The following is a 17,943-nucleotide window of genomic DNA, read 5'->3' as shown; positions in this document are numbered from 1 at the left end:
GTTTCAATGCCCTTGTTTGGACACTCTCTCACAGTTTAATATCTATCTTGTCACATTTTAGTAACTAAAATCACGCCAAGGACTAGAGGTGAGGCCACCTCAGTGCAGAGAAGAGTGGGACAATCCCCTCCCTTGCCTGGCTGGTGATGCTGGGCCTGATGCGCCCCAGGACAAGCTTGGCCCTTGTGGCTGCCAGGGCACTGCTGGCTCATATCCAGCTAGCCACAGACCCCCAGGTCCTTCTGTCCCTTTCCACAGTGCTATTCTCCATACTGCATGTGCTTTTCTCTAAGCAAGCAGCATGCCATGATACCTGCCACAATGGTTGCTGCTTGTCACAAACCTGTCCCAATGGTTGCTGCTTGTCTCAGCACCACCTTGCAAATAAAAAACACAAGCCAAGTTAATAAAATATGCTTTTAATGTGGTCTGCCCTGAAGATGTCAGGCTTAAACACTTAAAGCTCTTTCCCAGGGCAACAAGCACCATGTTTATTATATTTTAGCACCTTTTACTTCGTGGCTGCCCATCCTCTGTACCATACAATGATTCATACTCCATTGTTTTACTGAATTGCAATGATTTCTGCAGTGAAATTCTTTGGAGAAAAAGTTTTTCTTCAGTCTTTTTTTGTTCACCTGAGATTACCATTTAGTGGGATTGAGCAGGAATGCTTTGAAGCCTGCTGGCTAATAGTAAGAGACTTTCAGTCTCTCAGCAGGTTAAAGGACTTAAAAGCACCCTGTCTAGTCTGGCATTATTTCTTCATCTGCCTTTTCCGTGCCACTGCTGTGCGCAAGGCCTGTATAATGAGGTCTTCATTGTTGAGGATGTTGTATTCACCCAGCTGAACCAGGCAGTCATACGCTTTCTCAGTGTATTGAAGGGAATATGTTGAATATGGGGAACAGCAGCCGTAGAGATCAACTTTGCCATCTTCCATCTCTGACTCTGAGCGCTTCTGACCTACGAGGAAGGGGTGAGAAATCACTGCTGAGAGAAATAAACATGCTGGCCATAAACAAGCAAACTCTTAACAGAGGAAGGAAAGGAAGTATTTCTCCACAGAGAGTTCACAGTGTAAATTACTCGTTTGGCTTTAATTTAAAAAAAACAACCAAATAATTCTTATTCAAATTGGCAGCTCAGTCCCTGGCTCAAGTGCATACCAGTGGCTTCACAGGATGAGGGGACAAAAAAGGGTGATTATTTTCACATGGGTCTGCAGCCTGGTTCTTAGCTGTACCTGAAAGTAACTACAGCATGTATCTATGGATGTACAGATTAGTAGATACATCAAAGTTACCAGAAAGTTAATTACCTGCAAGATAACTAGTTTAGGGATTGAAACATCACAGCCCCGGCATCAAATCTCACATGGCTAAAGTAATTAAGCAACAGAAACGTTTGATGTACTGAAAAGAGTCAACAGCGAAGTTCAGGAGTTGGAGTATTAAATATATTCCTTTTAATAAGCTGTCCATGATGTAAAACTTCTTTTTAACATGTTTGAGTACTTGCCTGGTGCTTTGTATTTTTGGAAGGTATCATTAACTAGTGGGAAAAATAGCAGTACTGGTGCTCCTGGAGTCTCAGCACCATCAAAGAGGTAACACTCCTTCAGCTTTTTCCTGTCTTCTTCACTCAAGTCCACCCTGGGAAAAACGATGCCCTGCTCAGAGCAGTACTTGCAGGTCTGGTCCAAAGCCTGGATAAAGGAACAGAGCAGTAGTAAGACTTAAAATAGCATTTTAAGGCTCAGAATTTCTTGGAGTCCAATAATAAAGTAGACATTTTCTAAGTTGCTTGTGTAAAAGCTCTTAACCCCTAATCAAAAGCACTGTGACACTAGACAGAAGTTTTTTTGCGATTTTTTTCTCTTTTTTTTGTTTTCCTGAGTCTTAGCACAATACAGTTTATCATATAAGAAAAACAAACAAGACCACGTGCAGCCTATAAAAGATGTATTGCACTTCATCATTAAGCTAAAAATGCTAAAGGTTAAGACTTTTAGTAGGACCAATATAAAAAGCACCTAAGTGTTAAAAAATTGTAAGTATACATATAATATATATATATATACACACATATAGAAGAAGACATAAAGACTGTTTCTAATAGTCTCACCTGTATCTGGGATCCTGCACTGTAATTTAAATGCAGGATGACATCCACCTTTCTCTCTGGTTTTAAAAGTGGCATGATGCTTGTATTGATGAAAAATCCAGTATCTACCAGAGACAGGAATTCATCTGACTGTGTCAGCTGGTTGGGAAATGTGTCTAACACAGTATCTGAAAGAAAAACATTCTTGCTGTAAGTGCAATACCACAAAACTTGCTGGCCTGTTTTTCCACCCTTACACCAGGTCCACAGAGCCTCAACTGTTTACAGTCCTTGGGGAAGGGAGGTTTGCCATATCCCTTCTCTTCTGCCCTCTCAGCGTTGGAGCTGCAGTAACAACATTCATGAAGGGGGTTTACCGTGCCTCCCCACCGAGTGTGTCTTGGAAAAGAGAAAGGACCTGGTGGCCCAGCCTCCAGAGGTGAGTGCCACCGGCAAACCACTGACACGTAACTCAACACCACACCCTGCTACGTCCTGCAGCATGATCAATCATAGATCTAATAGAGATTCTGCCTGGCCTCCAGCCCCAGTAGTATCAAATTTGGGGGGTTGTTTGGTTCAGCTGGTTTATTGTCTCCCCACAGGTCTCCAGTTACCTTTCCACCTGCAGAAGTGCGTGTTCTCCAGGTAGTCGTCGTGCATCTGGAGGCCCTTGAGGAAGCTGTGCTCCTGGGCGATGCAGACGCGGTCGACGAGCGCAGCGCGCAGGGCGCTGCCCAGGGGCCCGGGCGGCGTGAACAGCCGCGTCCGCAGCTCCTGCGGCTTCACGGGCAGCGTGGGCTCCTCCTCTGCCCGCAGAAAAGAGGTTAAATTCCACCTGCCTGGAGCAGGGCCAGCCCTCAACCAGCCAAGGAAGTAATTAACCCTGATGTTTTCTCTTTTTTAAAGGACCACCAAGCATAGGTGTCCAAACAAAACAGAAAATGAGAAGCTACCCTAACTAGATAAATACCATTTCCAAACACAGTCTGGGCTTGGATAAAAACCCCCCAAAACACAGTGTCAAGCAGCAATAAAAGCCTGCTCCAGACATACACACATTTGTGGAACAGACTGAATGCAGGCTTTGGAAAAAGACAGGTATTGACTTCTTTGTATTACTGTAGCTCCCACTTGAAGCAGCCAAAATAATTCTGCTTTATTAATAATTCACTGATCAATCTTATTATTTCTGAACATTTTAATCATTTACCAGCATCAGTGTTGACCCCTGATAGATGACAGGACCAGAAATTTTAAATTATTTATATGTACTTTGCATTATGAGACATATAACTCCATTTCACAATAAATACACAGTGAAAAAGAAGTATGGCCGTTTACCTATATTGTCAATATGATCCCGGGTCCATCTGTGCCAGAAATCTTCTGATGAATGGGACAAATTCCAGATATATAACACATTGAATGAAAATAAACTACTCCATATGCCTGTAAAAGAAAAGAGCTTTCTAACTCAAACATTCACATATCACGAATCTCAAACTGCTGTGATGAAACTTGTCTAGTTTGTTTTTTGTCATTTGATTTTAAAAGCATGATGTGCCATTTTTATTTGGCTGCTGGTTTTTAGACCTTATTTTTTTGTATCCAGTTTTTGTCTTATGTTACTTAGGGATGGAGATCTTTGTGAATTAAAAAGGAATTTGTTTTTTAGGAAAAAAAAAACCCAAGTATCATGAAGCTTGTATAAAAAGAAAGGATGAAATCTGCAGTCCAAGAGATTTGATGTGGAACTATATTGATAAGGGCATAACTACAACATAATCTTACAGCCTCTGCTTTTGTAGGATTCCCTTTTTGAGAATAAGCCTGTTAACACACCAAGGGATCAGTTTTGACCAGGAATTTTTGAGCTTGAAAAGCAATTTCTTTGGTTATCCATTAGGGCACAAGGTCTCACTGTTTTTTTCATTCAGGGAGCGTGACAATGTGTGACAATCCAGCACAGACTGAGGCTAAAATAGCTGTGTCTCCTTCCTGCTCAGTGAAGTGGGCAGTCCGAGAGAAGTTTGCTTGTGAAGTCAGTCACAGACAAGCTTGTCTATTTGTCAGGAGAACACATAACCATGCTCCGCTGCAGTCAACAGCAAAAATGTTTCAAGGATGGCTGTGTTGTTTTCCCTCCAGCCTTGCACAGGCACTGTGGAAACTGGAGCCAGGGACATGTGGCCTGCTCCTCTGGAGCAGGAGAGCCTGGCATGCTCAAACACACCCTGATGCAGTGCAGAATCAGCCTGAAGGCCCTGGTGAAATGTTTCTAGGGAGCATACAAAATACTGACTATCCATGGGACAGGAAATAGGCTCAGAAGTTCACCCTTATGGGGTAGCACGGGCTGAACCATGGATTCCCAAGGACCTCAATTTAATTGTTGTACTGGAAGCCATACTATATTTTAATTCAAAACTAGGCTTAAAAGTGTAAATCACTATTTGATGGTCCCTTTGAATTTTCTTCTTTACTGTAAACTGAATCCATTATAGTAAGTATTAATTCAGCAAAGAGATATTTATCCTCTCTGGTGAAACTGCCATGTTAGTCCTGCAAAAATACTTTACTAGAGTGTAGTTTATACAGCTCAAATTAAAAAAAACAAACAACCAAAACATAAAAAAACCCCAAACCTAAACCCCCAAAACAAAACAAGCAATAAAATAATTTGTTGTTTTTTAACAGCTTACCTTCCAAGAAGCAGATCCTGGATTCAGGGACCTTTTTCATCAATCGTCCCATGAAGAACTCACTGCCAAAATCCTCAGTGCGAACAAAAACTCCATATTTTTGCAATCCCACCTCATATGGGGTGAACTCCACCCACTCTGTAAAAAAGAGCCCAGAGAGCAATGCTATTATAACCCTCAAAATAATTTTTGAGTCTAATATTTTGGACCAATAGCAACGAGTTATAAGCATGCTGCAACTGAAAACTCATGGACATGGAAAGGCTTTGGAATATTTTTGAGTCTGTTGCATAGACAGTCAAACTTTTACCTGACCACAAGGGTAGTATATGAATACACATCAGCTGAGAATCTGGTCTTCAAATAAGAGGGGGTTTTTAGGCTGTCTTAAAAGACTGTTCCACGATTTACCACCTTAAATATAAAGACAAATGACTCCCACCTTTGAAATCCAGAGTGCTGTAGTTGTTCTTGACATTGATTGCAGTGTAGATGGGAAGTGGGTTCTGACCACGGTCAATGGCCCGTTGCTGATCAGAGAGTCTGTGGTTGTCTTTCTGTGATTCCAGAAATACGGTTACACTGAGATAAAAATTAGCATGGCAATATTCTCTGCATCTACGCCTGCAGGGCAGAAAAACTCCTGCCTCTAATGTATAATGTGTCCTCGGCTTATATTCTGAAATGTTCCATATTTTTCAAAATTCCCATAGACATTCTGCTACTAAAATACCTGCAGCCATCCAATCTGATGCCAGATTATTTGACGATGCATTCAGATGAAAATGGAAAGAAATCACAAAGACCAGAAAGCAATACTTTTGATATAAAACATGTTATTGCATTGTGCTGCACCTTTATGGAAGACCTCACACCTTTCAAAACTCTGCATGTCCTTTTGTTAACACCTCTCATGGGCATGCCTAATGTCCGCAATTTTGTTATTTCTAAACAAGTAATTTCCAGAATATAAAAAAAAAATCTTAAGCTGTAATACTGTTTCAAAATGTTAGTCTTGGAATTCTCAGAAAAACATATCCAAAATTTCACAAGCAAGAATGCTGATTTCCACCATGGATGTGTATCTACAAGACTGGCACCAAATGTTTTGGAAATGGCTGTGCATTTGCTTGCACAGTGTTGTAACAAACTGCTTTTCTCAGAGCCAACAGAAAAATATCTTCTCCAGAAATAAATTTTTAGAAAATGCTAAGCCACAGTAAATGCTGCTTTATGATATACTGTACCCCATCATGCAAAAAAGACTCCAGGACAAGCCCCCAGAGATCTATAAAAGACGTTTTGCGGCCCTCTCTTTTCCTCTGGCACAGCTGCTTTTTGTAATACTTCAAATGTTCCAAGGAAAAGGAATTTATTTTGCATTTTGTCATATGTTTTCGAGCCTCGCTGATTTGCTTGTCGAGATCCTTTCGTGACCAGTCAGCATCTCTGTACAAGTTTGACATAGTCCTAGGAAGAGGAAATACATATTGAAGAGGGATAAAAACCACACCAAAGCTTGAGGTAGGCAATAGCTACGTTTAATGTTTCTGGCTTAAGTTCTTGGCTAACGTTTCTTTTCTTCAATTCCCTATAAAACTGTCATGTTCCCTTTGAAGTCACAGTCATTACCCCTGTCAAACCAGCATGAACAATTTTCCATAAACCATTCTTAGAAAAACACTTCTTTTCATGTAGTTGCAAATTATGTGACTTTCCCCCACGAAAAGACTTCATTCTGTCTATTTTGGAAGAAGTAGGACTGCTGAGAAGTTATTATAGGTAAACTACAGTACATCAGCCCCGGCCTCCTTCAGCATTTGGCATCATGAGGGAGCCTCCAGCCAAGGGCCACTCACCATGTAGTACCAGACAAGCCAGTCAGGTAGGTGGCACAGTCCAAGACATTGAGCTTCTTGAGCCCCCTCAGGCTGCCATAGAGTGCAGTCAAGGATCTCATCCCTCCTCCCGTGGTCATGATGGCCACCACTGGGCTCTGTGCAACACAGGGACAGAAAGGGCCAGCGTCACACGGTGGCTGCACTTGACTGCAGTGTGATACCCAAAGCCTGGCACAACCACGAGTGCCCAGCCACAGACTCTTTTCTGAATGATTTCTACTGAAATATAACCTACTATTTATTTTATAAAGGAGAACAGGAATAGAAGCCATGACCATTAGATATCTGACACTTGTCTCCAATGTGTTCAACAGAGATGTTTGGTATGAAACAAATCAAAATGAATTAATTCAAACCAAAAGAGACAGTAAAAGAGAAAAAAATCAGTTGAAAAACAGGAATTAAAAAGAAAGCTCACAGGCTGAAGAGAAGAGGGACTATCAACAAGGATTATGACAGTAAAGAGTGTGGAAGAAGCCATTCCTATATTACGAATATTTGTCTGGCTTCCAAGGAAGTGTAGTAGGAAAAAGGTTAAACTCAGGATAGCAACTGCAAAGGACACAAACAGCAGGGTGAATTTAGAGGTATGGGACAGTATTGGAGGTATACCTAAGTTTTAAGATGAGGAAATATCAGAAAAAATTTTAACTGTGAAGAAAAAGAGGTGGTATTGTGCCATTAAGCTCTCACTGCTAAGCACTGGTGAGATGTTTTAAATGTTTTCCATACAGACCTCATGTTCCAGCAGATCCTGTTCCAGCTGCAGAACCTTCTTCAGAGCAGGAATAACATAAGTCTTCCTTTTGCAGAGAAAGTCTTGTTCTTGTATGCAGAGGTCAAATCCTAAACGCACATCAAGGTGGTCTGGGCTGAAGCAGAGATCAGGAAAAAAGAATATTCCATTTTATTGTTCGTAGACAAACTCAGAGTTTCCAATGTAATAAAATGAATCTGATCCACAAAATACTGCATTTACAGGAGGTCCCTTTCCTACACTCCCAAGGAAGTATAAAATGCTGCATGAAAGAAGGATAGAAAAAAGGACTGATAAATTTCTAAGCAGCTATCAAAATAAAACCTAAGAAAAGACATTCCTGCAGCTAATTTCTGAGATACCTGCTGTCTGGATTCTCTAATATCTTAGTGAACTGAGAGCTATAGGAAAAACTTCTCATACTTTCTTGAATTAGGGAGAAATTTTTCCTACTTCATAATTAACAATGCCATGTGACCGGCTGTGCTCTAGCCCAGTGTTAAAGAAAAGGTAAAAGACTGTGCTGAGCGTAACACCAGGTAGCATAATTGACTTCTAATATTATTTTTTCTATTTTATGCATTTTTTTCATTATTCACATATCAATTTGGGTTATCTACATGTATTACACTACACTACATGCAGTTACTTCCAGCTCACGTGAATGCCACACACCACCTACAGTCCTGCCGTGCCTCCTCCCCAGTAAAGAGCCTAGGGTGAGATGAGCCCAGCTTAGTAAAAGTTAACCTCCAAGAGTGGCCAAGTCTCTTACCAGTCTTCTGCCTTCGCATATAAATCGAATCTTTTATCCTGGAAAGCAAGAATGTGAACAATGTGAGTGTTGACAACCTGCTTTTTCCCTGCAGCCTGAGGAGGAGTTTTATCTTGTGCCATCTTAGCAATGTGGGTACAAACCAGGAGCTCAAATAATCCTATGCAAATTAACTGTAGTGTTTTACTGAAAGGGAAGCTGTTCAATAATTTTTAATGTTGTCTAGTAAAAGTAATATCTGAGGATAACTCCTGTTTACAGAGTCACGATAATGTACAAATTACTAATCTCTACTAACAGTACCTCTTAGACAGCCAGCTGGGACTATGATTACACAGCAGTATTTGTTCCCCTTTCTGTGATTTATACCCCACAACAGTCATGATCCTTTCATTCTAATGGATTTTTTTAAACCATGAATCTAGAAGTGCTTTGCAAAGCATCGTCAGCATCAGCAGGAGTCTGACGCTACCTCAGTCAGTTCAGGTGCCCCACTGGTGTGTGAGAAGGGGAAGAGCAGAGCTTCAACATTCATGTGAAGTAATACCAGCATGGAATAGCAAGATGCCCACCTCTATTCAACCAAAACAAGGCACAACCTGGCCTAATTGCTGAAAGACCTACAACTGTTAGGCTGTGATATTTTTGTCTGCAGGCTTTCATTGGCAGAAAGTACCATCAGGGGGATGCAGACTTCCACATCCAGGTTTCTCAGCCTCTCCCACTAAAAGAGCAGGCACTCACCTCTGCTAAGATGATGTTTTTTCCACTTGGAATGGAATGAAGCTCCACATTTGGAGAGCCTGTATCATACACACATGAGTGCTGAAAAAATACAAACAAACCCAGGTTTATATTGTAAGGAATGTTAATCTCTGCCCACAATGCAAATTAATAGTGTCTATTTATGGTGTCTAATATTTTACATGCCACTATTATGTTTTTTAAAGCTCACTTGTAACATACCGAGGAGGGAGATCCTTTCTTCCCTGGTAGTGTAACATCCAGTGTTGGCTGCTTGTATCTGGCATAGTGGAATTTGGCAGGAGAGGAGGAGCTGAAGACCAGATTAGATCCCAGCACAATGTCCTGGGTGCCTTCATAAGAGCCTTGCACTTTAAAGGAGAATTCTTTTTCTAAGGTAATGACACAAAAACAGACAGAGATTAGTTTTCTCATCAAAATTGGTAACAAAAGGTCTTAAAGAATGTATCACAAGGCTGTTCTCATGTTTTGGATTTGTTGGGGCTTTTCAATTCTTACATTAAGCCAATTGTGCTCATAATATTAGCACATCAGTTAAAAATAGCTGATGGAGAAATAACCTTACTTGATTTCTTCTCCTTTTTCTTCTTCTTCTTCTTCTTCTCAACCACCTGAACTTCCAAGCAGCAGATTTTGCGAGACTGTAAGATGTGAACAGTAAAATACGTCATGGCAGGGAATTTTCCAATATGACATTCTGTTTCCTAGTCTAAAAGGGACACAACCAGGGCAAGGCAGGAGTGTAGTGTGGATGAACAGGGCTTGCAGAAGGGAGATGAGGACAAAGTGAAAAACAGTACTTTCAGGATCCCAGGGATGTGAGGATTGTTTTAAACATGATTCATGAGGAAGCAAAGGTAATAAATGAGAAAATGTCAGGGATGGGAAGTCCCTGTGTAAAAAGCACTGTTATGAATGTGGGAAATTATATGTGCATGGGACAGGAAAAACCCTCTCACTTTGGCAATATGGGAATTTGGGAGGAGTGATGTCTAAGGAAGAATTCACTGCTGCACTGATGTCTCAGACCTAAACCATGTGTTTCCTTTGCAATAGCAAAGGGATGCTGGGATGGGGGATCTCCATGCTGTTCCAGCCACAGTGTCTCCAGAGGTGCCATCCACAAGGATGTGTCATGATGAAGTGGGAAATGGCAATGTTTCAGTGCTGGCTGTCTCAGTCAAGGGGTATGTTGTCCTGATGACCATGAGTCAAGTGAAACAAGTGTGGCAACAGGACAAGAAAGGTGATGAAATACAACACTTACCACTAGCACTCCATTAGTAATGATGGTTTCAGGAGGGCCTGAACTAGGAAACAGAAACACAAATGCATTTACAATAACTCATTAAAATTACAGTATAGTTCATGAGCCCCACCCTTCTCCTGATTTTACCTGCATATTGGATTTGAAAGAAAAGTCCCAGGAGACTTGTTGTACAAGTTTCCTCACTCTACTATGTTAAGGCACAATTGTCACCCTACTGGCTCATCCAGTCCTGGAGTCAGCAAAAAAAATTGCCAAAGGTGCTCCGAGGCCAAACCATGTAGCGATTTTATGCTGAGCCCCAAGCTAAGGCCAAGGATGGTTTCATGGAACCCACTTTAAAAAAAAAACCAAAAAACAAAAACATGCTTTGTTGGACTATGGAACAATAAAGGCACTGGCCAAGGATGGTTTCATGGAACCCACTTAAAAAAAAAAAAAACAAAAAACAAAAACATGCTTTCTTGGACTATGGAACAATAAAGGCACCGGATCAGAAATCCAGTGCATTATTCCATGCTGTGTTTCAAAGGGAGACGGACCCTCTTGCCTGATCTCAAACACAAGCGTATAACAAACCAGCAACATTCTGGTCTAAAATAATGTTCACTACATTTGACAAAGAAAAGGTTTCAGGGTGTTCTCCCTGTTTGCCTGAAATTCACGGAAGGTCATTCTGGCATTCACCCATTTGTCAACACAGCTCATAGCACAGATACCTTGGGAATGATGCACTCTGAATAATCAGACTAAATTATTTCATGCCTCTGAATTGCTGTTTCTTTTTGTTCCAGGCAATGTTGCATTTCATGTTTACTCACATATTATCCAAGGCAAATCCCACCTCCAACTCCTCTTGTCGCTGGAAAATAAAGAAAGGAAAATTATTTTGATACTAGTTTATTGGCAATTCTCATAATGCAAGGTCTCATTTTCACCATCTGGGAATGCATGTTCTGTTTGTGACCAGCAGAGCATTTAAAACAGAGGCACACACCACCCCACATCTGTGTGTCTTGAGCCTCAAGATTCTCTACTGATAGGAAGCTTGCGGATGGCTATCATAGCAGTTTTTAACACAGAAATTGGCTTTCCTGCTTCTGCTGGGGCTTATGGGACGGACCTAGGAAGAGATGTTGTCTCCTTCTGAGTCTGCCAGCAAAAGGCAAGGAGATGTGCTGAAGGGGAGAGCCAAAACCTTCTGGTGTCAGGAAGAGAAATGGTGACATGCAAAACAGCTGTGGAAGAGGAAAATCCCTTGGTCTGGCAACAGTTGAGGGCTTTGGAACAGAGGTAAATTTCACATGAAGGCCTGGTCTATGAAGTGGTGAAAAAGAGTATAATCCTCAGGGGAAAGAAAGCACAGGCAAGAGGAAAACAAAAGTAGAGACAGAAGGGATGACGAACAGCAAAGTGAGATCATGCTGTAGGCTACTTAGTTGTTCAAATTACCCACTGAATTAAAGACATCTAGAAGTTAATAATAGAGGACAAAAAAATTTACAAAGGCTTGAAGAGTATGAGCTCTAACTGGTGTAGCTGTGCAAACACAAAAAGAAAAGCCTTGGATATGGCACCTGTAACCACTCAAAGTGATCAGCTGGGTTACAACTAGCCAAGGTTTTAATTTCACCAGAGCTTAGTGAAGCCCACACACTGCTCCTTTGGTATTTTGCAAGGAACTAAATTGCCAAATAAGACATTTAAAGACAATGAAGTGCAGTGGAGCTTGGGTGTGTGTAGATAAGGTAATTCCTCAACTAAGTGGCACATTGCAGATGCACAAGAAACTGGAAGGGAACTGGAAAAGGAGAATGATAGACAGAACATAGTGGGAAATGGGGTGTACAACTTTCAGTCTCCCTGGACATTCAAGGAAGATTTCAAGGATTATTTCTTGCTGGCAAGCTGGGTGGCATAACTTAGACTTTATTTAAACACCCATGCCACATTCCATAATTAGCAACTAGTCTGGTTTGACATTTAGTTCTGATCACAGAGTTTTTACTTCCTAATTGCTAGGCTAAGTAATAGGTTATATTAAAAGCATCAGCTACTGGCATGGACGCTCTCCGTGACCCTTGATGGGGACAGGCTCAGCAAAGTGACAATTTTGCCAATACACCTGAAACTGGTGAGCCTCTGTGACCAACACCAAACCCTTCAGTGTGCCTACAGATCCACGAGTGAAGAGATTTTCCCATGTCAGAGTGAAAACCAACTTATTTTTATGTGGCTAGGCAGCTGGAACATAACAAAGAAAAAAGGCAAAATTGTACAAATAACATTTTAAGCAGAAAAGTTAACAAACACATTCTTGCCAATTTCTCATTTCAGACCTCACCTGTGAATCACACTTGAAGTGCATGAAGACTTCCTCTCCCAGGGAAAGTTTGGCTATGTCAAAGTACACTGTGAAGAGGTGGTCATCCTGAGTAACCACATCCTTATCATAGAGTGCCAGCTCCAGCACATTCTGGGAAAGGAAGGAAACTACTTTAGAAATATGTCAGGTTTTATTCGAAAGAAGAGATCCTGAGGACAACTGTTTTAGTTAGCTGTTGTGAGAAGTGGGAGGACATAAAGAAAAAGAACAAGAAGGGAAGGAAGTGGAGAGGAAATCAAGTCCATGTCAGCACCTATGAGGTGGAATGAGAGGAAATCACAGACATTTCAAATGCCATATTCTACCCATGGCTGAGAGAGACAATCACCTTGCATAGCATGGAAAACCATCATGAGGTATGAGTTATTCTCACATCTTTCTGTATCTGTCCTTGCCTCTTGAGAAAATTGCTTAAGTCCCTTTGCAAAAGTATAAAAACTCTCAGTAACTCCCTTGGTCAGTTACCAGAAAAGTCCCAGTTCAATACCTTGACCTGACTCTGGATCCTGAAGTAGAAGGTTTCATTCCAGACTGGATCTTTGCAATTCTTGACAGCTTTAGTCTGAAATTTTTTGTTTGATGCAGTTGGCAGCCACAGGCTCACGTAGCAATCAGTTTGGCTCACTGTATTAAAAACACAAACACACCTAAAATGAGCATTTGCTCTAGAAGAAAGAGTTAATTGAAGATATGAAGTTCTACTTTCAAAGAGAGACACTATGATAAAAAACAGCATATTTGTTCAACATAAACCATACGATTTAGGTTGGGAGAATAGAGAAAAAGGAAGGGTGGCATGACTCTTCTTTAAATAAATGTAATTAGAAATATAGAACATAGATTCAAAAAGGTTTCTCATCCTTCTATGTCATCAAACAGTAAGTCTAGCCAAGGATAAAAAAATCCAGGACAAATGCAGCAAACATTAAGGAAACAAAGTGATATCTTCTCATTTAGCCAAACAGAACAATAAGAAAAAGCTTTCTGATTTCTGCATAAGATACAATCTTCTATTATATTTTGGTTCCAGGCCAGCAGAAGCCAGAGGAGCTACAAAATGTAACAACACCTGATGGGCTTTTATCTGGGAATGGCACACAGAGAATTAGGGTATGGTAGTTTGGATTACTTAGCATTGAGAAAACTTTCAATACTTTGAAGCTAAATTTGAGACAAGTCTTCCCATATTTCAGTGTTTACTCAATTAATGCAACCATTTTGTATTCTTTGTCACATAAATATACTGCAGAGGAAAACATGGGAGATCTTTCCACATTTTTTTTTATTCCAACAGATTGCAGAGCTTTTACTGCACCTTTTAGGGACACAGAGAAATATGTGTGACAGGCAAAGCTGTGACCTTACAGAGTTACCTCAGCTCAGAACAAGGGCTGATGCAAAGAAGAGCAACACACTCTATGTTCACTGCTGGAACAGCACACCAACAAAAGAACTGTCACCATTCATTGAAGAAATCCAGAAAGCACCTTTTATTGGAGCAGGATTAGCTATTACCCATGGAGGTGAGAGGGACCTCCATGAGCTCCTCTACAGAGAACTACAGATACTTACGGACATCTGCCTGGTGGATATTTCTTGCTCTTATGACTCTTACAGTCAGTAAGTAACACAGAGAGGATTCTATCTGCAGGGAAAAAAACAAACACACAAAAGACAGGAATGAATACTAAAGTTAGATAGCATATTTAGGAGACAGATGTGATCAAGAGAGATAAACTCCCAACTCAGGAACAATTTAAATTTTCTATTTGATTATGAAACAGCCAATACATTTGTTTTCCTGCTAACATCTAAATGAAGTACTAGACTGAAATACTTCTTTTCTTCTGTAGCATGACATAAGGATTTATCTTATTAGAGCATTTATTTGTTTCTTATCTAAAAACTGGCTGCACAAAGTGCTAAGATTCAGTCCCAGCTTGGGAGACAATTTATTTTTTAAATTTCCAAGGTAAAAAATTTAGATATGCTTTAGACCTTTTTCAAGTGATGAAACTATTATTGTGGTAATTACTTTCTATCCCGTCATTACATATATTTGGTCTCCTGGGCTATGAGATACGATTTTCTCATTTTCCTGCTCTTTTAAATGTACAGTAACTCTGCAGAGATAAATGCTGACCTCTGATCCCCAAACTGATTTTAAGATCTGAGAGAATGCTGCTTTGAGCTTCCACCATGCTACTTACTATGCATGAGTTTTTCATTTACGGGGGTATAGCTGCCCTCTAGAGCTAAGGTCCCCTCTGACTTCTTGTGAGAAATTTCTCTCTAGTTTTGAAGTATGTAAACTCTTCACATCTCAAGCTTCTTTGCACTCTTTTGCCTAAGAAGTGTAAACAGTGTTTCACACCTGATAAGAAGCCCTTGTTTTTTCTTGTGGCTTCCCTCTTTCATATTAGCCCATGTTTCTGACCTCCTGCATGACTTCTTAGCCTCTCATATTGCTGTTCTGACCTCATATTGGAGATATGAGTTTGTATCTCCTCTCTCTTTACCATAAAATAAACAAATAAATATCTTCCACATAACTTATTATTTCTACCATCATGGAGAGGAGGGAAAAGACACAACATACTGGAATATAAAGCCGCAGGAAAATTTTGCTCCAAAAGACCTGAAAGACACATAGCACAGCTACAGGGCCATGGACAGGTAAAGACTTCACCTATACTGCAAAATGACTATAAAAGACCATTGCCAGCCCTGTAGCAGCATTAGCGTGACACTGACCTCATCAGACACACTGAGAAAGAAGTGTGACACAGGCAGTGCAGGAAAGCTGAGCAAGACTTTTATCTGGACTGTCTGAGCAGAACAATTTGCTATGTGCTCTGTTGATAATGTCCATTCACAAAAAAGGAAGTGCATCAGTGCTCATAGGCTTAATGGAATGTATGTCCATGTGAAGTCTCTCCAAATGTTTAATCTGAGTGTATCAATGCAGGCAGCCAGGGCTAATGAATACAATGATGTTGAGACTGGAGGCAGTTAGCAAGTGGCCTAATGAAGAAACAGGTAAAATCAGCCTTCAAGTAACCAAAGTATCCTGCTCTGGGAAAAGGCACCAAGAATATTTGTGCTGTGCAGCTGCACACCAGGTCACCGGGTGTGCAAATCAAGGGTGTCAAACCACTGCTAAGGGTCCCAAGAGCAGCTGTGGATCAGACTACCAAGGGCAGTTAATTTCATGTCTACAACCTAACTCCTAAAGGCACAGAAATGAGGCAGGTACAGAAAGTGCTCAGTAATTACAGAACCAGTAACTGATGCTGCCAGTGACTGGCTTTGGAGAAGGCAATTCCCGGAAGGGCTCAACTCAGTTTCATGGATCAAATCCCCTGGAGCCACGTGGTAATCCCAATGCATCAAGAAGGCAGTGCAGATTGAATAAAATACTCAGGCATGTGGATGTGCCTTGTCATGACCAAGGAGCCTTGGCTCAGACATCACAGAGCTATAAATAACAAATGACCAAAATCCTGTCAGCCTTGTGAGCTTTGCCTAAAAAATTTGAGGTGTTTGATGTGTTCTTCTGAAACTGCTGCAATCCCTGAAGTGTAGAGAGTTGTATTGCAGGGTATGTTTTCTCATCTTTGGGTTTTCCATTCAGCTAATCAAAAAAAGATTGGCTGTTCCTTAAACTGTGAGAACACCACTTGCTGCTCAGCAACTTTACTCATCACAAAACAGAACAAGGGAGATTTCCTAATTATTACTAAATGGCCTCAAACTAGAGAGAGGAAAGGTAAAAATCTTTACTAGCACATCTAGTCCTCTCATTTCCTAGAGGAGAGACTTCATGTCTGAAGGCTCCTGGAAACCTATTAGTTTTCACTAGAGGCCAGAAGAGGAGTTAATTCAGGAAATAAGGTGTTGAAAATCCACTTTAAGATTCTGCCACACTATTATGAGAATAAATGCCATAATTTCCCAGCTCTTGCTGTCTACACTGGCAGGAAACTTGTCCTTGTGCTTTAGTAAGACATTTACAGAGAAAACCTATTGAAACCCACCCTTTTAAACATATCAGTCTTGTTTAAACAGACATTGTTTCCCATGTGCCAAGGACAGGAAGCCACACGAGGAATTTAACATGAAGCAAAGACTATGTAAGTAGAATGATCAAAGTGATAAGTGGGACAGTGTCTCATGGAGGGAGCTGAACAGGTTACAGTAGCTAATTACATTGTTTGGCAGATGCTGAACCCTATCTGCTTTCACCCAGCCTCCACCCAGCAGGAAAGTCCCCTTTACAGCTTCCTTTTGAAATTATCTTTTGTGGTACCTTTGGAAGAGAAGTCCACTGTTTCCCATCAGGATTCAGCTGCATAGCTCTGTCTCCTTGTTGAGAGGTTTGAGTGATTATCTCCTGGAACAAGAAGGGCCAACGTTATCCCTGAAAAAACCATCATTTCTTTTAAAGGCAATCCTCTTTGGGAACTGAGAACTTCAGAGCCACAGGAACAGGGAGCCCATGGTCAGTGCTGCCTGGAGAGGACCCGGGGTTTCCTTTGGTGCCCGGTGCCACAGCCTGGGCTGTGCTTGCCCCACTAAGGCTGAGCAGAGGCGTAGCAGGCAGGTAAGGTCCGCCCTTCGTGACACACGGGGAGGGGAAGCAGCTCCTGGCCCTGGCTCTTAAAGGAACAGCAAACCCATCTCCCATAAGCACACTCTGTTATTAATCTTTCATGTTGAAGTACACCTTTGTGTTACATAATACTTCTTCTGAAGTGGCATATATGGTGTCTCTCAAATTTATAAAACCCCTAAATATTCAAAATGCTCCCCCTGTAAACAAGCTGTTACTCCCCAAGTAGTTTTCTTTTTCTTTCTGTAGTTTACTATAACTTTAAAAGTTTCAATATTGAGGTCTTGAAGCCTTGACTTTTTTCATCCTGCATAGAGTCATTACAGTCAATGGTAGGTCAGGACTGTAGTATCATCTTTGCACTACTTGCAGCACAACCACTTGAGATCCCAGATGCCTTGCTTTGCTCTGCATCCTTCTTACCTGAGACAAAATGCCATCTTGGTCCATTGTTGCATCCGCACACAGTTATCTGTGGCAATGCAATCTCACATCTCCCAGCTTCCACAGGCACCAATGGTTCAAATGTCCCAGGTGCAGGTGAGCAACTATTTTATAAACTGACTCAGAGCCCCACCTCTGACTGGTTTCTTAAAACCAGTTACTCCCCTCCCATTTTCTTATGGTAGGAAGCTGAATCCTGTGGTCAAATAAGCAGGAAAAAAAATA

At 41.1% G+C, this 17,943-nt stretch overlaps 1 protein-coding gene across 1 annotated transcript; it reads right to left on the bottom strand.

The window, feature by feature from the left end:
- Positions 1–504: 504 nt before the first annotated feature.
- On the bottom strand, positions 505–17,084 carry LOC120500350 (cytosolic phospholipase A2 epsilon-like). The gene is made up of 20 exons (XM_039705116.1): positions 16,972–17,084; positions 14,235–14,307; positions 13,150–13,286; positions 12,621–12,752; positions 11,098–11,138; positions 10,277–10,319; positions 9,575–9,650; positions 9,211–9,380; positions 8,989–9,069; positions 8,245–8,282; positions 7,449–7,584; positions 6,671–6,807; positions 6,059–6,281; positions 5,254–5,368; positions 4,812–4,949; positions 3,451–3,558; positions 2,724–2,915; positions 2,128–2,294; positions 1,522–1,708; positions 505–966 (listed from the first exon to the last, which is right to left on the bottom strand). The coding sequence occupies exons 1-20, from the start codon at positions 17,014–17,016 to the stop codon at positions 758–760; spliced, it is 2,448 nt and encodes an 815-aa protein (XP_039561050.1). The 5' UTR covers positions 17,017–17,084; the 3' UTR covers positions 505–757.
- Positions 17,085–17,943: the final 859 nt, after the last annotated feature.

This window comes from Passer montanus, unplaced genomic scaffold (genome assembly GCF_014805655.1).
Source record: "Passer montanus isolate IOZ18808 unplaced genomic scaffold, ASM1480565v1 scaffold18, whole genome shotgun sequence".
NCBI lineage: Eukaryota > Metazoa > Chordata > Aves > Passeriformes > Passeridae > Passer > Passer montanus.
This window is presented reverse-complemented; position numbering and strand designations above follow the sequence as displayed.